This window comes from Bufo gargarizans, chromosome 7 (assembly GCF_014858855.1).
Source record: "Bufo gargarizans isolate SCDJY-AF-19 chromosome 7, ASM1485885v1, whole genome shotgun sequence".
NCBI lineage: Eukaryota > Metazoa > Chordata > Amphibia > Anura > Bufonidae > Bufo > Bufo gargarizans.
In genome coordinates, this window is record NC_058086.1 from 28,953,428 (window position 1) to 28,972,355 (window position 18,928).

Consider the following 18,928-nt stretch of genomic DNA (forward strand, 5'->3'; position numbering starts at 1 on the left):
CAATCTACAAGGCGCAGTCCTTCTGCAGAGGCTTTTCCATAGCAAAGTTGAATAGCTAAGCCATATGACTTAATGGGGTTGTGTCATCTCAAGGATTGGTGGCATGTCGCTAGGATATACCACCAGTGTCTGATTGGTGCAGGTCTCACCTCTGGGACCGGCCCGCTTTCTCCAGAATGGCGCGCGTAAAGTGAAGTAGAGCGGATTGTGCATGTGCACCCTCCCTCCATTCTTTTCTATGGGACTGCCTAAAATAGCTGAGCACTGGCTTGTCTATTTCCGTCAGCCCCATAGATGTGACTGGAGCGTTAGTTGAGCTTGCAGAGTGCCCTCCCCATTCATTTCTATGGGACTTCCAGAAATAGCTGAACGCGTTGCTTGGCTATTTTCGGCACTCCAATAGAAATGAATTGAGGGCGTCCACTCTGCTTCACTAATCTTGCTGCATTTTAGAGATAACTGCAGGTCCTAGTGGTGGGATCTGCAGCTATCAGACATTTTTTGCATATCCTAGCAACATGCCACCAAGATGACACCTCAGGACATGCCTTCAGTAGCTGATCGGCGACACTCCGACGCTCCACATTCTTGCCACTCCAGAACTACAGAGCATCATTGTAGTGAATAGAACTAGTCACTGTAGCTATCATTCACTTAAAGGGGTTGCCCCACAAAAAATATTCTACAGTTTTTAAACCAGCACCTGCATCTGAATACTTTTGTAAATGCATGTAATTAAAATTTTTGTATACAAACTGAATTATTCACTGAACTCTATCAGTATAGCGCCACCTGCTGTTTGCCCTTTTTCTGAATTCTCTGTCCAGCTCACTGAGCTTGACATACGCGCTCAGTTCCTGAGAAAGTGCACACCCTGTGAGCTGCCAGCTTGAAATAAATCTGGCCGAGCAATTGCAGGGATGAATTGGGAGATCTCTGGCCCTATGTGAGGTACAGGGCTGGATTTAAGTTTGTTAGAGAGAGATTGGCATGTACTATATCAGTGATGGTGAACCTTTTTAAGACTGAGTGCCCAAACTGTAACCCAAAACCCACTTATTTATCGTAAAGTGCCAACACGGCAATTTACCCTGAATACAACAGTCCAATATAGTATATCTTCCATGTACTTTATCATTTAGCTATAATAACCTGCCTACATTCAGTGCGCTGCCTGTGCCGTTCATAGTGCGCCCTGCACTGATGAATGGCAGGAAAAGTCTAAGGCGTATAGGTACACCATAGACTTTTTCCAGGGTGCGGGTGCCCACAGAGAGGACTCTGAGTGCCGCCTCTGGCACCCATGCCATAGGTTCGCCAACACTGTACTATATCATATCTGACTTTCATTGTTTTACTCATGGGATAACCCCTTAAAGTGGGAGCAGCGTTGCATTGATAAGTGCTGTCCACTACAATATTGGTGATGCAGTGTAGTTCTGGTGCCGACTTCTGGCAATGGATCTTCATGCAAACAGTTGACCGTCTGGGTGCGGTGTACTGAGGATAGGCCATAAATTAAACAAGGCTGGGCAACCCCTTTAAATTGGCCAAACCCGCTGATTTCAGTATCACGAGACGATTGTTTCATGCGTAATAGATGTCCCTCCAGCATCTGTTCAGGAGAAAAAAATAATTTGAACATTATGAATTTCCACATGCCTCCATCCAACATGACCCTTTGTTCTCAAGGGAGATAAGCTGCCGCCAGCGGTCTCTAGGACTGGCTTATCCCTCCCTTGTGGCTGTACTTGATATTGCAGCCCAGGCCCATTCACTTGAATGGGATTGAGCTGTGTCTAGGCCATCTGACTAATAACAGTGCCGTCATTGGCCTAGGAAGCCCGTGCCCTTTTGAAACAGCTGATCAACGAGGATGCCAGGAGTTGGACTCCCACCAATCAGATATTGATCTACCTTAGGCCTCGCGCCCCGTGGCCGTGCAGAAAACACCCACCGTGGGGCAGCCGCAGCGGATAGCGGACCCATTGTATTTAATGGGTCCGCGATCCGTCCTTTCCACAAAAAGATAGGATATGTTCTATCTTTTTGTGGAACGGAAGTACGGGAGGAAACCCCACGGAAGCACTCCGTAGTGCTTCTGTAGGGTTCTGTTCCGTGCTTCCGTTACCGCACCATTCCGCATGTCCGGATTTGCGGACCCATTTAAGTGAATGGGTCTGCATCCGTGATGCAGAATGCACACAGAACGGTGCTGTGTATTGCCACAGGCGCAATATGGCCACAGGCGCACACGTTCGTGTGAATGAGGCATAATTTTAATCCCAGAATATTCCTTGAAGCAGGAACTTTAACTTGTAACTGTCCTGGGTAATGTCACTTATAATCTATGATACGGTCTTGTCAGGCTGCTCAGTCATGATGGCATATCGTAGGCAGAATCACATCATTATCATCTATTCTAGAGCAGTGTAGTCACGCCCTGCCCTATCAACCCGCTCACCAGCTCTGCAACCAGTGCTGCTCAGATTCTAGGAGAGGTTTCTGGAGGCCATTTTAAATAATTCCTGAAAAAAAAAACCTTTAAGAATGGTTCTGCTCTCCGTTCCATGTCCTCTGTTGGGTTGAAGGTTTTTTATGTCTGACGCTGGATATCTGCTTTTTCTCACAATCAAGTACAGGATAGAGTTAAAGAGATAACAAGCTAGTGTCCATGTAGCCTTAAACTAATCAAATTCATTTGCACAATTGGGTTACAGCAGCCATTATTTTTTAACGCCTCCTCACCATGCCGTGCACATTCTGATGAAATCCATGTTGTATGTCATAGACCAAGGATCATTAGTAGCAGATAATTACTTGGATAATATGGTTTCTTCACCAAACTGCTGAATCTATGGCTCCAGATGTGTTCCATTCTTATGTAGACTGATTGTGAGAGTGTCATCTGCTCCAAAGCTTTCATAGAAGGTACTTCAAATGTTCCATAGGTTACTGCTATCTTACTGGAGAATGAGCGGGGGTCTAGATATTGGGGTGCAGAGGTGGAAATCTCACAGGAGTGTTTTTGGTACAAATTGTCTTTCCTACATACATTTTGGAACACGATTTTGGAAAGTTGAGCTAATTCAGACGACTGTATTATGAACAACTGCAATTTCCATCCTGATTGCGGTTTTACTGCTCTGATCAGCATATATTCCACCGATGGTTAAATACCCCCACATTATGGTCCTCTGAATGAGGCTAATGTGCATCCAGTGTTTATGAAATGGAAAACCACATTCATTGTACCATTTTTTACTACTTAAAGCGAAGTTAGCCAAACCAACCAATTTCTGGAGGACCGGTTAAAGGGGTCTTCCCAGATTTTGATACTGATGACCTATCCTCAGAATAGGTCATCAGTATCTCATCAGGGGGGTTACGACACCCGGGACCCCCACTGATCAGCTGTTTGAGAAGGCACCGGTGCTCCAGTGAGTGCCGCGGCCTTCTCACAGCTTTCCAAGCACAGCTGCTATTCAATGTACAGTACAGTGCTTGGAAAGCTGAGAGAAGGCCGCGACACTCACAGGAGCACCGGTGCCTTCTCAAACAGCTGATCAGTGGGGGTCCCGGGTGTCGGAACCCTCCTGATGAAATACATTTGACCTATCCTGAGGTTAGGATGATGTGTGAAAAAGGATGTGTAAATAATCTCTCATCCAGGAGGAGGAAAGCGTCCTCTTTAATGCCATCTATTGGAGGTAGCTTGGTATACAAGGTCTGTTAAAGGGGTTGTCCGAGTTATGAAAAAAAAAATATATAGCACTGAAAATCTGATGGGCAGCAATATATAACTGAGCTAAGCAAGTTTTATGCAAAAAAGAACAAAAAAATAACTCGGATAACCCCTTTAACCTTTGACTTATACAGCATAGGTGCTTACAGTAGATGACACTAAAGAGGCAGTTTTCTTTTTCCCTGGATGAGAGCTTATTTGCATATCCCTTTTCCCAAGGAGCAATACCTGGCCTCTAAGACTTCTTACACCAACTGGCAGCTTCCATAAGTAGATACAGAACCCCCCGCAAACATCAATGGCCTCTCCCCTAACCTTCAATGTTGATAAGGGGAACGAAACTCAAAACAGCTGTTTGCATATGGATGGCTTACCCCTGTGCCAATCTCCAGATGCATTACACCTAGAGACTCCGCTCTCTCTGCAACTGCCGCACCCTCTGCACTTTGATTGACAGGTCCAGGCAATGTAAACGTCATGACATCTAGACCTGTCAATCATAGTGCAGGGGGCGTGGCAGTTGCAGAGAGAGCAGATCCTCTAGGAGTAACGGCAACACCCCTATTGCTCCTAGAGGCTCATTTGCATATATTGAAACTTCATTTTTCTCAGCAATGCGGGTACATATGAACATGGGACCAACACAGATGCCTTCAGCTGTCAAGCGCACATGTCAGGCTACTTTCACACTAGCTTTTTCGTTTTTCGTTATTGAGATCTGTCAATACCAGAAAAAAAACGCTTCCGTTTTGTTCCCATTCATTGTCAATGGGGACAAAACTGAACTGAACAAAACGGAATGCACCAGAATGCATTCCGTTCCGTTTAGTTGCGTTCCCGTACCAGAGAATAAAGCGCAGCATGTTGTAGTTTGTTTTCTGTCCTGGGATGCGGAGCAAGACCGATCCGGCATGATCCACAATCTGCCACAATAGAAAACTGCTCCATCCTCCATTGACTTTCAGTGGAGTTCATGACGGATCCGTCTTGGCCATGTTAAAGATAATACAACCGGATCCGTTCATCCCAGATGCAGACGGTTGTATTATCTGTAACGGACGCGTTTTTGCTGAGCCCTGCCGGATCCAGTAAAAATGCTGGTGTGAAAGTAGCCTCACAGGTTAGCCAGTGTCATGGGCACAAATCTGCGGGACGTGTAGGTAATGCACACATGATTCCAGCATACTGTCATACGTCCCGTCTTTTTAGAGTCGCTCGTAATAATATAGCCTCTTGTCGATTGCATTGCTGGCGCTGTAGCGGTATGAGCAGGCGGTGACACAATGCGTCTCTTTCTTTCATTGCCTCTATTTATGTAACACATTTATTGCCAATTTAGAGGTTTACTGCACTCCCCTGTCACACTTGACACAGCACAGAATTAGTACGTATACTTTAACATTTATATGGCCTTTTCTTTAGCAAATGCATTACCTACAGGGATAGAATCACTGGGCTGTGAGAGCCATTATTGATTAATTATAGTTATAGATATTCAGAGAAGAAAGAGTTGCTGTTCTGTCTTCGGCTATCGGAATAGTTACAGTGCTGTAATAGAAAATAACAATTTCTGTTTGTTGCATTTTTACAGCTGTATGTAGGGCCTTTTTTTACGTGATAGGGATGCAAATTAGTTTATATCATAAACATCCGGGGCAGCCATCTGTAGGCAGCACTGTTTCAGGGTTCCTGCCTCTCATCAGTGCAGAGATGTAGCTTGAAGCTCCTGGGTCTTCATGCTAAATCTGTGTCAGACCCCCATTGTAGCTAGTGAGCGGGGCAGTTATGGGCCTGTTTGGGACCAGCAGAGAGTGGCCGTGCATGTGCAGCTGCTCTCTGTTGACTTCAGGGGCCCCATTCTGGAGATCAGTTTAGGTCCCACCTCTGACACCCGATGCAATCTAACATTGATGGCATATCCTAGTGATATGCCGTCAGTGTCCCAGATGGGCTAAGCCCTTTAAGGCATTAAAAAAGGTTTTCCAGGATTTAAATATTGATGACCTATCCAGAGGAAGATCGGTGGAGGTCCGAGAGCGCTCACCCATCAGTCACATGGCCTTCATGCCTCTCAGTCCCATTCAAGTCAATGTGGTTGAGCTGCCATACCAAGCACAGCCACTATGCAGTGTATGGCACTGTGCTTTGATGAGCGCTGAGGCCCTTTCACAGCCGGTTCAGACCTGAGCGTACTGACCTGAGCGCTGTGTATGCGCGATTCTCCGGCGTCTCACATACGCGGCTCCGGTAGTATGCGAACGCCCATTGTCGCTCGTTCCCGGTAGTCTATGTACGGGAACACGCGACAAGACGCCCCAAAGAAGCTCCTGTACTTCTTGGTGTGTCGAGCGTTTTACAGTGCGATCGTACGCGCTGTAAAACGTTCAGGTGAGAACCATTCCCATAGGGAATCATTGGTTCTTGCCTGTTGAGCGTTTTACAGCGCGTAGGAACGCGCTGTAAAACGCTCAGGTCTGGACCCAGCCTTAAACAGCAGATCAGAGGGGGGGGGGGCAAGGAGTCGGACCCCCATGATCAGATATTGATGACTTATCAGGAGGACTGTTTAAATCCTTTAAAGGGGTTCTCCGAGATTTAGATATTGATGACCTATCCTCAGGATAGGACGTCAGAATGACTTTGGTTGTGATCCGACTCCCGGAACATCGGTGATCAGCTGTTTGAGGAAGCTGCGGCGCTCACTGGAGCTCTGGTGAGCGCTGCCGCTTCCTCACAGCTTACCAACCATTTCCATTGGATAGCGGCTGTACTCAGTATCCCAGCTCAGCCCAATTCACTTGAATGGGGCTGAGCTGCGCCTGGGTCATGTGACTGATACCAACCATTTCCATTGGATAATGGCTGTGCTTGGTATGGCAGCTCAGCCCCATTTACTTGAATGGGGCTGAGCTGCATCTGGGTCATGTGACCGATACCAACCATTTCCATTGGATAATGGCTGTGCTTGGTATGGCAGCTCAGCCCCATTTACTTGAATGGAGCTGAGCTGTGCCGAGGCCATGTGACCGATGTATGGTAAAGCAACTGGCCTAGGAAAAGGCCTAAGTGCTCGCAGAGCGGCGCGGCCTCTTCGTACAGCTGATCAGTGGGGGTCCTGAGAGTCAGACCCCCCCCCCCCAATCTCATATTAATTACCTATCCTAAGGATAGCCCATCAATATGTAAATCCCGGAGAAGCCCTTTAACTGTTTTGTTGATTTGGTCGATTTTATTTTTACTTATCGCTGCCTGGTTATTTTTACTTTTTATTCAGTAATCTAAGCCCTGAAAAATACCCATTGCTGTGATTTAGGAGTAGATGGCATTGTGAACAATGATGTATAAGGCGATTTGAACTTTGTAATTTTTTCCACCATTTATTAATGTATGTAAAAAGTCACTTAAGAATTTTGAGCCATTTTAAGGGATTTTGCATTCATAACGCCGCGACCGAATGAATAGCCACCCAGGGTGAATAAAAGCGGAACTTTTACAACTGAATTTTTTTTTTTAGGCCTTATTAACTAAAAGCGGCTCCAGCTTATTGAGGCTGGTCAGTGTGCGGCTCGAAATCGCGCTCATTACTCGCAGTACTGTGTTACAGATGTAGCAGAGATCAGTTTGTCATTTACCTCCTATTTTTGTGACCCATGGGGTTATGCCACGATTGATGTAAAGAATGAAAATCAGAGATCATACAAACTACAAAGCTAGAACCGGCGCTGTACCTCACATAGATCCAGAGATCTCCACATTCACTGTGCCAATTGCTCTGCTAGATTTATTTCGAGTTAGCCCGGGGGCATGTCTTTTCTCAGGGGGAGTGTCCTTTTTGCTGCAGCTGGTTGCAGTTGAAGGATGGAACTGAGCATGTGTGTCCACCTCAGTGAGGTGGACCAAAAAAAATTGGAAAATAAAAAACAGCAGGGGGTGCTATACAAAATAGAATTTACTGAATAGCTAAGTGGCTATACAAAATTTTTCATTTCATGCAATTAGAGAAGTATCGAAAGAACAACTCATTTGTCTAATAAGAACAACTTATCGTCACATGACCTGCCTCAATAGGACGACGTCCACCAGTGGCCTCCAGACATGGGAGTCAGAACTGCCCAAAGAACAAAAAGTGGAGGCAAAGGCAGGAAAGCTCAAGCAGGTAGTGAGCCAAGGAAAAACATTAGGGCACTGCTATGTGGAGACTGTAGGGGTGTAGTGTTGTACTGGTATGTGCTCACATATGGGTATTGTTTGGTGTTGTTAGAATGGTATATTAGGCTGGGTTCACATGACCGTTTCATTTTCCGTTCTTGTGATCTGTCAGAAGAACAGAAAAAAACTAGATCCTGTAAAAAAAAAAAAAAAAACAATCCTGTAAAAAAACAGATCCTGTGCATCAGTTATGCACATTTGACATCCTTTTGAGCCATTTCCGTCTGAGATTCATTTTTTGAGACAGAAAAAAAGTACTTCATGCAAGACCCCCTTTTATTTAGAAATACTTGCAAACGTCCAAAGGAGTTAGGACCCATCCTCAGGACAGACCATCACTAGCTGATCGGTGGGGGTCCGACACTCCGCAACCCTTCTGATCAGCCAATTGGCTTGTTCCCTGGATGTTGGCGTAACTACACTACCTTGTAGTGGAGAGAACTCATTACTACGCCTCTGCTCTCATTGAAGATAATCACTTAGTAAAAGCTGGACAACCCCTTTAAGTGAACGGCTGGGGGTTAAAAAAAATCATGTTTTTATCCAGAAACAGCAATACTCTAGTCCAGGGCTGATGTCTGCCAGCTCCGTAAAGGGACGGAAGCTAGACTCGCACGGATAACTCCTGAACCCAGACTTTTGTGTGCCTTTTTGTAAAAAAAAAGTGTCATAAATCATACATTTTTTAGCACTTTTTTCAGATATTTTCACCCTATGGATGTCAATCTTTGTGACTTTGAGAAACAACAATCTACATAACTCTTGTCCATCCAACTACCGAATTAAAGAAAATATATCACCACATTTTTTTCTACCATTTTTTTTCAGTTAAAACCAGATAGCGGCTCTTTTTCTAATCTGATTTGCAGATTTATTTATTCTCTTTTCTGAACATTATTATGCCATCTTGCCTGAGCTGTTCTTAACAGCCTACACAAAGCATTTAGAAAATTGTTTTACGGCAGCCCCATGGGCCATAGACACAATAGTCAGGAGGGGACCTGACTATTGAGAGTCTTCTAGGCATGCTCTGTGACCTGTGCAGAGGTCATTGTGCAAGGAAAGGATAGAGAAGCTGTGACAATCACCTATTGTGAATGGTGGATCCTGTCTTATCTATACACAGAGGTGATATCATTACAGGCAGGCTTTGAATCACAGATAAGCAGATAACTGCAGTAAAGAGCTCTGTACAGACCAATAAGTGATACCGATTATTAGGCTTAGGGCACTTTCACATTAGCGTTTTTCTTTTCCGGCATAGAGTTCAGTCCTAGGGGCTCTATACCGGAAAAGATCTGATCAGTTTTATCCTAATGCATTCTGAATGGAGAGCAATCCGTTCAGGATGCATCAGGATGTCTTCAGTTCAGTTGTTTTGACTGATCAGGCAAAAGATAAAACCGCAGCATGCTACGGTTTTATCTCCGGACCAAAAAACTGAAGACTTGCCTGAATGCCGGATCCGGCATTTTTTTCCATAGGAATGTATTACTGCTGGATCTGGCATTCAAAATACCGGAATGCCGGATCCGTCCTTGGTAAGAAATTAAAAAAAAAATCTAAACTGATCTGTTTGTCCGTATGACAAACGGACAGACGGATCCGTTCTTGCAATGCCTTTGTAAGATGGATCAGGATCCTGATCAGTCTTAAAATGCAATCAGTTGGCATACGTTTTGCCGGATCCGACAGGCAGTTCCAGCGACAGAACTGCCTACCGGATTCCTCTTCTGCAGGTGTGAAAGTAGCCTTTGTGGCCAGTGCAAAAACTGCAGGGGATGTTTGTTTTTGTTTAAATATAGATATTGACATGGAAAATGAGAAATAACATCACTAAAAAACGTGATTTAGGCCTATTGCACACGACCGTATGGCTTTTTCAGTGTTTTGCGGTCCGTTTTTCATGGATCCGCTGTTCCGTTTTTTGTTTCCGCTGTGTTTCCGTTTCTGTTCCGTTTTTCCGTTCCGTTTTTCCGTATGGCATATACAGTATACAGTAATTACATAGATAAAATTGGGTTGGCCATAACATTTTCAATAGATGGTTCAGGAAAAAACGGAACGGAAACGGAAGACATACGGATGCATTTCCGTATGTGTTCTGTTTTTTTTGCGGATCCATTGACTTGAATGGAGCCACGGACTGTGATTTGCGGGCAATAATAGGACATGTTCTATGTTAAAACGGAACGGAAAAACGGAAATACGGAAACAGAATGCATACGGAGTACATTCTGTTTTTTTTGCGGAACCATTGAAATGAATGGTTCCGTATACGGACCATATACGGAATGCAAAAAACGGCCAGTAAACGGGAAAAAAAAACGGCCGTGTGCAATAGGCCTTAAACAGTAGGTCATTTTCTGATGACACATTCCCTATAAGGTAGTAAAAAATGGACATCCCTTTCAAGAAGAACTTTGTTTTCCCGATTATCTCAGTTCTGAAAATACTTGTTTATGCTATCATTTTTTGTGTTTTCTTGTATCCCTTGTGTCGGTTACTGTACTATATAATTTTCTCTGAAATATTATACCCCGACTGCTTACTCTCCGCTGACTCATAAACCTCATCCTCAGTGGTATTAATTCGAATAATGAATCCTTCCTAGACTACAATTACTGTAAAAATCCGAGCGAGCAGCACGACTGACGAAGCAATATTGTAAACATATTGGCAGGCGATGTGGAGTAAACACAGATTTACAAGGAATATTAATATAATTTAATTCCACATTGCTTGAAGTTTTGATTTAAGCATGTCAAAACTTCACTATTTATGTGACTAAAAGATGAATATAAAATGTGAATGTATTTGGCACCTTAATAATACGAATACTTATAAGTGACAGCTTGTCATGTAAACTGACATATTCTGCGGGAGCATTCTATTAAAAATCCTTGACTATTACGATTTAATTTTTGAAGGGAGCGTCCCCTCTTCAAATTCACCGCAGGCTTTTAACATTTGTGCCTGAATATCGGAGACCTAAGTGTAATATATGCAGACGAAAGTTGTTATCATGCGCAATCGTTAATGACTAACTAGCAGAATGTCTGGAGTCGAAAAGGACCTGGAGGTGTTTGTATCTGTGTCTGTCACAAAGGTAAATTATAGTAAAAGCAAGTAAATCTGGTTTATTAAAGGGACTGGGCCGTCACTTATTATACTGCATGGGTTCTTTGTAGCACTGGAGAGTTTTGAAAAAAAAAATACTCACCTTTCCTCCGTTCGCCCATGAATATAGTAGGTGCGAGGGTGAGTGCCCTACCTCTCTGTACATATAGGTTGCTCTCATATCAGAAGACTGATGAACTGATTTTTGTAGGTGCCAGAATGGGTTAAAAGTAAGGGAATAGTGAAGTGAATTTTTTTTTTTTATTTATCTTTAAATAAAAAGAAATCTCCAGAAATCCTCTTTAAAGGGGCATCTGTCAGACTGGCTGACCTGTTCCATGTGCGCTTGGCATCTGTGTTGGTCCCATGTTCATATGTGCCCGCATTGCTGTACCCCTCTGTACCAGCCTGTTAATAGTGTACTTTTTGATTACTATGTAACCCCAGCTGGATGTACAGCTCCATGGAATTAATGGCGCTTTAAAATAAATAATAATAATCATAATAAAAATGATGCTTTAATATATGAAAATGAGCCTCTAGGGCGTTTCCATTACTCCTAGAGCCTCCGCGCTCGCCGCAACTGCTGCACCATCTGCACTATGATTGACAGGGTCAGGCGGTGTAAAAGTGATCACAATTCAATGGTATGAGAACTGACTGTTATTGTGCGCTGTTTTTAGTCGTCCTCCAGTTTCTCCAAAAAGATATAGTAAAAGGCCAATGATCGGGGCAATTATCCGAAAGCACCATTCCTAGGTATGCTCCTTCCCCATAATTGCCCTGTGTAAACTTACCCCTGGTCACCCCATGAAGGAGCAAACAGTTGTTCATCGGGTGAAAGTGTTGCTGGTGCGGTCCCCTAAATCACTGTTTCTGGGCAGCAGACCGTGCCGTCTAAACGGTGATGTTCTGCCCAGGAACAATGAATGGGTATGTGGACGAGTGATCACCTTAGCTTTAGTGCTTTTGCCATTTGTAAATGCAGCTTTCACCTCCTGTAATGAGCAGGCAATTGTCGGGAACAAATGGTTTGTTCCTGTAATTTCCTGCTGTGTCGGCCAATTTAAGGCTACATACACAAATAGGGGAACTGTCCGTTTTTCATGGCCATTTTTCAACCATTTGTGCATCCACTTTCCGGGTGTCTGGCCAAGCAGCCTGTAGGGAGGCAGTCGGGTTGCCCTGTCATTCTGCAGTGTATCCAGGGTAGAAAACCTCTACAATATTGTAGGCAGAGAAATACTCTGTATGGCTCGGTATGAAATCAGGAGCCCTGTGGAACCGGATGATGAATGCCACACAACTCCAGGCACATTTAAATGAAGTGAGAGGCACCCAAGTGTCACATCAGACCATTCGAAACCATGTGCATCAGCCTGGTCTGCGTGATAGACGATCTGCAAGGGTACCTGACCACACCACCAGGCAAAGGCATCATCATCTTGCATGGGCCAGAGAGCATCTACGCTGGGCGAGGGACCAGTGAGCCTCAGCGTGGTTCACTGATGAAAGTCAAATCAGCAGAAATGATGGCTGCCAACGATGTTGGAGACGTCAAAGAGAGCACTTAGCATCAGCCACTGTTGTCATCAGACGAGCCTTTGGTGGTGGTGTTACAGTGTGGTCAGGTGTGTCTAGTCAATACAGAACTGCCCTACACTTTGTGAATCGTCCAGTGACAAGCCCATACTACTTGAAATAATATCATTAATGCAGTCATTGTGCCTCTGCAGGAACAACACAGGACTAATTTTATCTTCATAGACGACAATGCGCCAGCTCATCGAGGTCGCATCATTAGGGAACTGCAGCAGGAAGACTGGGGTACCTTAACTGGCATGCACTTTCTCCAGACCTGAATCCCATCGAAAACCTGTAGAGGCTCGTAACTCTGTACCCCAGGACCTCAATGACCTGGGGGATGCCCTTCAAGAAGAGTGGGATGCCATGCCTCAGCAGACAATAAGTCGACTTGTGAACGGCATGAGACGTTGTTGTCAAGCTGTAATTGATGCTCAAGGCTACATGACAAGTTTTTGAGACATTGACATTTTTGTGGGGGTATACCCAGCACTGGGGTTGGCTTTTTTTTTCTTCAATAAATAGTTTGAGATAAGAAAGTCACCATTGCTGCTTCTACTTAAATGCCTGACTTTCATGATATAATATCACTCCATAAATTTCACGCGAAAGCCAAATATCCCTAACTTTTTGTGAGTAGTGTATCTTTTTAAAGCCCCAAAACAATGGAAAATATTAACCCTGCATTGAATGTGGAACTGTTACTGCCTGGTGTATCATTGTGCCTGGGCAATATGCTTCTGTCTGCTGCTTTTATCAGATTTCCAGTTGTAATTCTAAAACACAGATTTGCGGTGAATATGGGAATTTATTTTTTAATACATTTTGATAAAAATCCATCCTTGAGTAACCAGCGTGTCCTACCGGTACCCAGGGACAGTCATCAGATGCTACACCACACAATGGATTGATAGTAGTTCATCCTATATGGATATACCGGATGAATATCAGGGGGAGATTGGGATAAGATCTTACTACAGCGTGAGTCACGGTGGATATTCCTTCTACAGTCAGTCACTCCAAAAGGACTTAATGAACAGCTGAATTATAGCTGTTTTCTGTAGATAAAGGTCTGTTCACTGTGACCGTCACCACAAGTCACTGGTACCAATGGGTCTGCAATATCCCTTTAAGCAGATAGCAAGCTGTTTTGGCCCCTCCCTCTCTGATATTTATTTGACATCACTTTATGGTATCATTTTTATGATCCATTTTTCACTTATTGGTCGGTAATAACATTATTTAGACCATCATTTATTATCACTTACTCTCTGACCTGTCTCCTTATTTGTACCACTGCACATGAGTCAATTTTATCCAATATCGGATGAATAGCCTCGAATATCTTCAATCAGAACCGACTGTGGTTCAAAATATTCGGGTGTATTTTTCGAATGTTCGATCGTTTCTACACCATTGAATATTGTGAAGCAATTGATATCATCGCTGCTTCAGATCATTTTGGCTGTTTTCGAATAGCCTCCGCGATCTCGCGATATCTATCGCGAGATCGCGCATGCGCAGAGGTGTGGCATTTACCAGGCATCTTCCCTGCGCTCTAGGCCTCATCCTGATACTGTGATGTGCGCATGCGCTGCGCTTATGTGCGGGCGGGCAGGTGCTTTCATTGGCCGTTGATTGTATAGATGGCAGCAGCGGGAACCAGGCTTGTATTTAAAGGATGAGGGAACACCAGGTTAGTTGGCGTCCCGTTTGCAACGATATTTACCTGTATACTGTATTATTCCTTCACCTCTTATCCATGAGGTAGCCCACGGAGGACCCGATCATCTTGGTGTACCTCAAGACCAGTTGACTGACCGTGTAATTTCTGGTCTGCAGATCTGATTACTTCATTTAGGGATCGACCTGCATGATTCTCATCTCCCCTGATGAACTGCCCCATGTCCTGGCAGTGAAACATGCGTGTAGGGATCATGCCCATGCATTTCTAGGGACATATAGCATAAAGATTTAGGGACAGGTTCCGGACAGGGTCGTCCTTATTAGGACGAGTGCCCTGTGGTCAGGCTGCTACCATATCTTTAGTAATAGGGTTGACTTGCTAGACAGTTATAGGGACCTTTTAGGGACCTGTTTGACTGCAGCCGTCGGTTTACCCTGATATTCATCCGGGTATATCCATATAGGATGAACTACTATCAATCCATCGTGTGGTGTAGCATCTGATGACCGTCCCTGGGTACCGGTAGGACACGCTGGTTACTCAGTGCCGCCGTGCACTTTAAATATTGTTGCATCTATGTTTTGGGATAACCATTGGTTAACGGATCAGTGGTGTTATCTTTATATCCCAATGTTTGTCTCTGCACATTTGATTTAGGATTTTATTGGTATATTTAATAAATGTTACGTATTAGGATTATCCTCTTTGATTTATGTATTTACTCTAGGTAATCCAGAGTGCAGATATTTCCCAGATCTGACCTCTCAAATCTCCCTCCCAAAAATCCGTCCTTCCTTTTTATATAGTAAAGCCAGTCCAGTTTGACAAACATTGTTTGGTTGTAGTAAAGCTGATATTACTTTGTCAATTTTACGATGGTTGTACACTAATAAAAAAAAAAAATAATCCTAAAAATTGATTTATTCATACGTTGTTTGTTTATTACAGGTAATGGAATTGGAAATGAATCGTCCATGTCCCGGAATGTGAGCAAACTCATTGTTTCACCTCCTGGATTTAATGGACAACCGAAAAAGGGGCACTTAATATTTGATGCCTGCTTTGAAAGTGGTAAGTGTGATAAATGTATTACCCGTATCAACTCGGGCTGCCCAATCTTGGGATGATATTAAAAGATCGTGTACTGAGCTCTAGGCAGAAAGGCTATCGCAAAGCTCTGCTGGGTCCATTTACATTGTTAGATGGAGCTAAATGGTGCCATATGGACCCTATTGACTGGGGTCTGTTGGGGTTAAGTCAAAGTTCTCATCATTTTTAGGTATGAGCAAAGCAAGCTTCGGATCCTGGATCCAGAGTCACTTCACTCAAAGCTTCGGTTTAATGCTGTACGGAGTTCCGTCTCCGTACAACCAATCAGAGGTCAGCTTTGGAAAAATGAATTCTGCTCTCTGGCTGTATAGGCAAAGCACAGGAAGATTTTCTAGTTGATAAATCATGTCCATTGGATGTTCTCAAAAACGTTGACAGCAGGCGCATAAGTTGAAGCAAAATCTACAACAGGGTCTCCAGCCTACCATGTGCCATTTATAATACTGTTAACCCCTTATGTAGCAGAGGGGCATTTGGACATTAGGTGCCTACCAGGACAGGGGGCATGACTGCTGCATCTGCAGGCTAAGCCCTGTCTGACATACAAATAGCTAAAATGTGGGAACATAATAAAAATGCATGCCTATATAGATACCACACTATTATTTGTAGAGACAACCAATGGGCGCCAATCAGCGGAGCCCGATGCGAGTTAATATTATGGCCTGGTTGAGAACAAGCACCAAGTAAGATGAAATTCTCAGTGCCACTCTCAGTAAAATTGACATACACCTCTGTGATGAAAATTTGTGGATCCGTTGGATAGGGCATACTTGGATATCTCTTTTGAGAATGATACGTGATGGGAGATTACACGAGCCCAGTTCCCTTAAGATATTCCATTTTACAATAACTATCAAATTTGGACATGTCAACGGACGCAGTTGATGGGGTACTAGCACCTGCTGACTGTTTCATTTAGCCTGGTAAGTGAGATTGAGCTTAAAGGGGTGTCCCAGATAATGAAAAATCTCAAACAAAATAAAAGTTATACTTACTTCTTTCTCCAGTGCCATTCCTTGCATGTACTGTACAGGCTGCAGCAGTGGCATACAGGTATATGGCTCTTGACTGCTGCAGCCAGCCACATACGCACATGGCCGAGCATCGGAACAGCTTTAAAAAGGGCACCTATTAAAAGGGCCCCGAAACGTTGCACTGATGAATATATTGTGTTGAAAACTAACTAAATAAAAGAAGCAATTATACAAACCTTCTGGCGTGCTGTCTCCTACTAAACATGATACAAGCTTATACAACAAGCCTTCTGGTGGAGGGAGACCCCCCCAGGTGATGCACACCCACGACAGCCTCTGAAAGGGAAAAGTGCTGTGGTCAAGACTTTTTCGTCTCTTGACTGCTGCAGCCTGTCACTGTCCCCTGGAAACTTCTTTGCAATGATTGGTGCTCACAGCTGGTCTGACAGCCCAGTTTTCATTGAAGGACCGCGTTAGGGCATAGCTGCGGTTACAACAAAAAGGTTTCTGCATTGATTCCAAATGGCTATGCCTCACAGTTGGGATGAGGTTTAGTGTTGGTGTTCAGTCCTCTTTTTACTTTGGGCTAAAAAGTTACACTTTTGCATCATCTGTTCATAGAATTGTGGAGCATCCAAGTGGTCTTTGGCAAACTAGAGACGAGCTGCAATGTTTTTTAAACAGCAATGGCTTCCTTTGTCATGTCCTTCCACGAGCCTGTTTTTGGAAGGAAAAAGAACACCACAACGTCCTCCCAGCTATGAAGCATGTTGGAGGGAGTATCATGCTCTGGGGCTGCTCTGCCGCCTCAGGGTCTGGAGGACTTGCGATCATTGAAGGAAGATGTGCAAGGGCAGACTGGGAACTCAAAGTGGCCCTGGAAAAAAATGTAGACGTGGCCCCATGTTGTAGTCGGAGCCAAACTGACAGAAAGTGTGGCCAAGCCAAGTAGGAGTGGTTTTTGCAGGGCATTCATGAGCCATGTTGGAATACGCCTTTTTGATAATTTTTATAGTTTTTTTGGCGATGAAGCAACAAGAAAACGCCAAATCCAGTGTTTAGATTATTTTTTCCATTATGGTGTTCACTGTACGGAATAAATACTTTTATATTTGAATATTACGGGCATTTTGTGCGCAACAATGACAATGATCTTTATTTTTTATTTTTGTTATTAATATGGGGAAAGGGGCTGATTAGAATAGTTATATATTTTTTTATAGTTTTAAAAAACTTTTTTTCATTTCTTTTCACTTATTTTAAGTCTCCCTAGGGGACTGTAACATGCGATCATCTTATCGCTGCTGCCATAGACTATACATGTATAGCAGAGATAGGGAAGGGGATAAAATAAAAGTAATTTCCCCGTATAACTAGGGTCTTGAGCATTATAAGTGATTGAAAACACCACCTTGTATTTAAAAACTTTTATTTCCCTTTTTTCCAAAATTGTCATTTGTGGGACTCGAACCGGGGATCTTCTGTATCAGAGACAAACGCCTCACTACCTGAGCTACAGGCTTCACAGTTTTAATAAAAACCTTTACTAGTATTCATGTACAAAGCACTAGTATTTACAGATACCGGTATATTTCTGTACACTAGGACACTAGGGTAACTGCAAAAGTCTAATTTATATAGCAATCCCAAAAATTTTATGGAGCTAAATAATTAACACATTTTAGCTCTATAGCTTTATGTCATTTATTTTCCTCTATTACATTTGTGTGATTACTAAATAAATCTGACTTTTGCTGCTACCCCAAGACTTAAACTCATGAGTTTTGAGTCAAGACAGGGTGCTACAGAGCACATTGTGACCAGCTGATAGAATTTTTCAAAATAAAATGTCCTGATACATAGAACTGCTTTTGCAGATGCCAATGCATTGTACAGGAATACTAATGCCCTGTAGTACACTGGTAAGGTTCTGGTTTTCTATACATGAGATTTGTGGATTTGAATCCTGGGATAACTACAGAGGTATATTTTATTTAGAAATGAAGCAAAATGAATTACTATATTCATACTTGTGTATATGTGTATATATATATATATATATATATATATATATATACATATACTGTGTGTGTGTGTATATATATACATATACTGTGTGTGTGTCTGTATATATATATATATATATATATATATTTATATATATATATGTATAAATATATATATTGTGACACAGTGAGGGGTTGTTTCTGGTAAGGCAGGTATTTTCCTCCCAGCATGTGCGGCTGGGCTGATTTCCAGCCAGGTGAGGTCAAATACCGGACCGGAGTTTAAGTGCTGGTCTGGGTTTTAACAGCTGTCCTTAAATAGGCAGCAGAATTGCCGCATGGTGTGTATTACCACCAACACCGCAAGGTGACTTTTTGCTTGATTATGACTGCTTGTTTTGTCACTTGCCTAAAGTGTGAATAAAACACTGAACTATTTGATCCAAAGAACTTGTTGTTGCCTCTATACTGTGTCCGCTAATCCTGTCTA

General features: G+C 43.3%; 1 protein-coding gene across 1 annotated transcript in view; it reads left to right on the forward strand.

Annotated features, from left to right (window-relative positions):
• The window catches only part of AGBL4 (AGBL carboxypeptidase 4), a 1,564,331-nt gene that overhangs the window by 78,359 nt on the left and 1,467,044 nt on the right, over positions 1-18,928 (forward strand). The window contains exon 2 of the mRNA XM_044302361.1: positions 15,294-15,416. Coding sequence (XP_044158296.1) covers positions 15,294-15,416 — 123 coding nt within the window. The remainder of the gene's footprint in view (positions 1-15,293; positions 15,417-18,928) is intronic.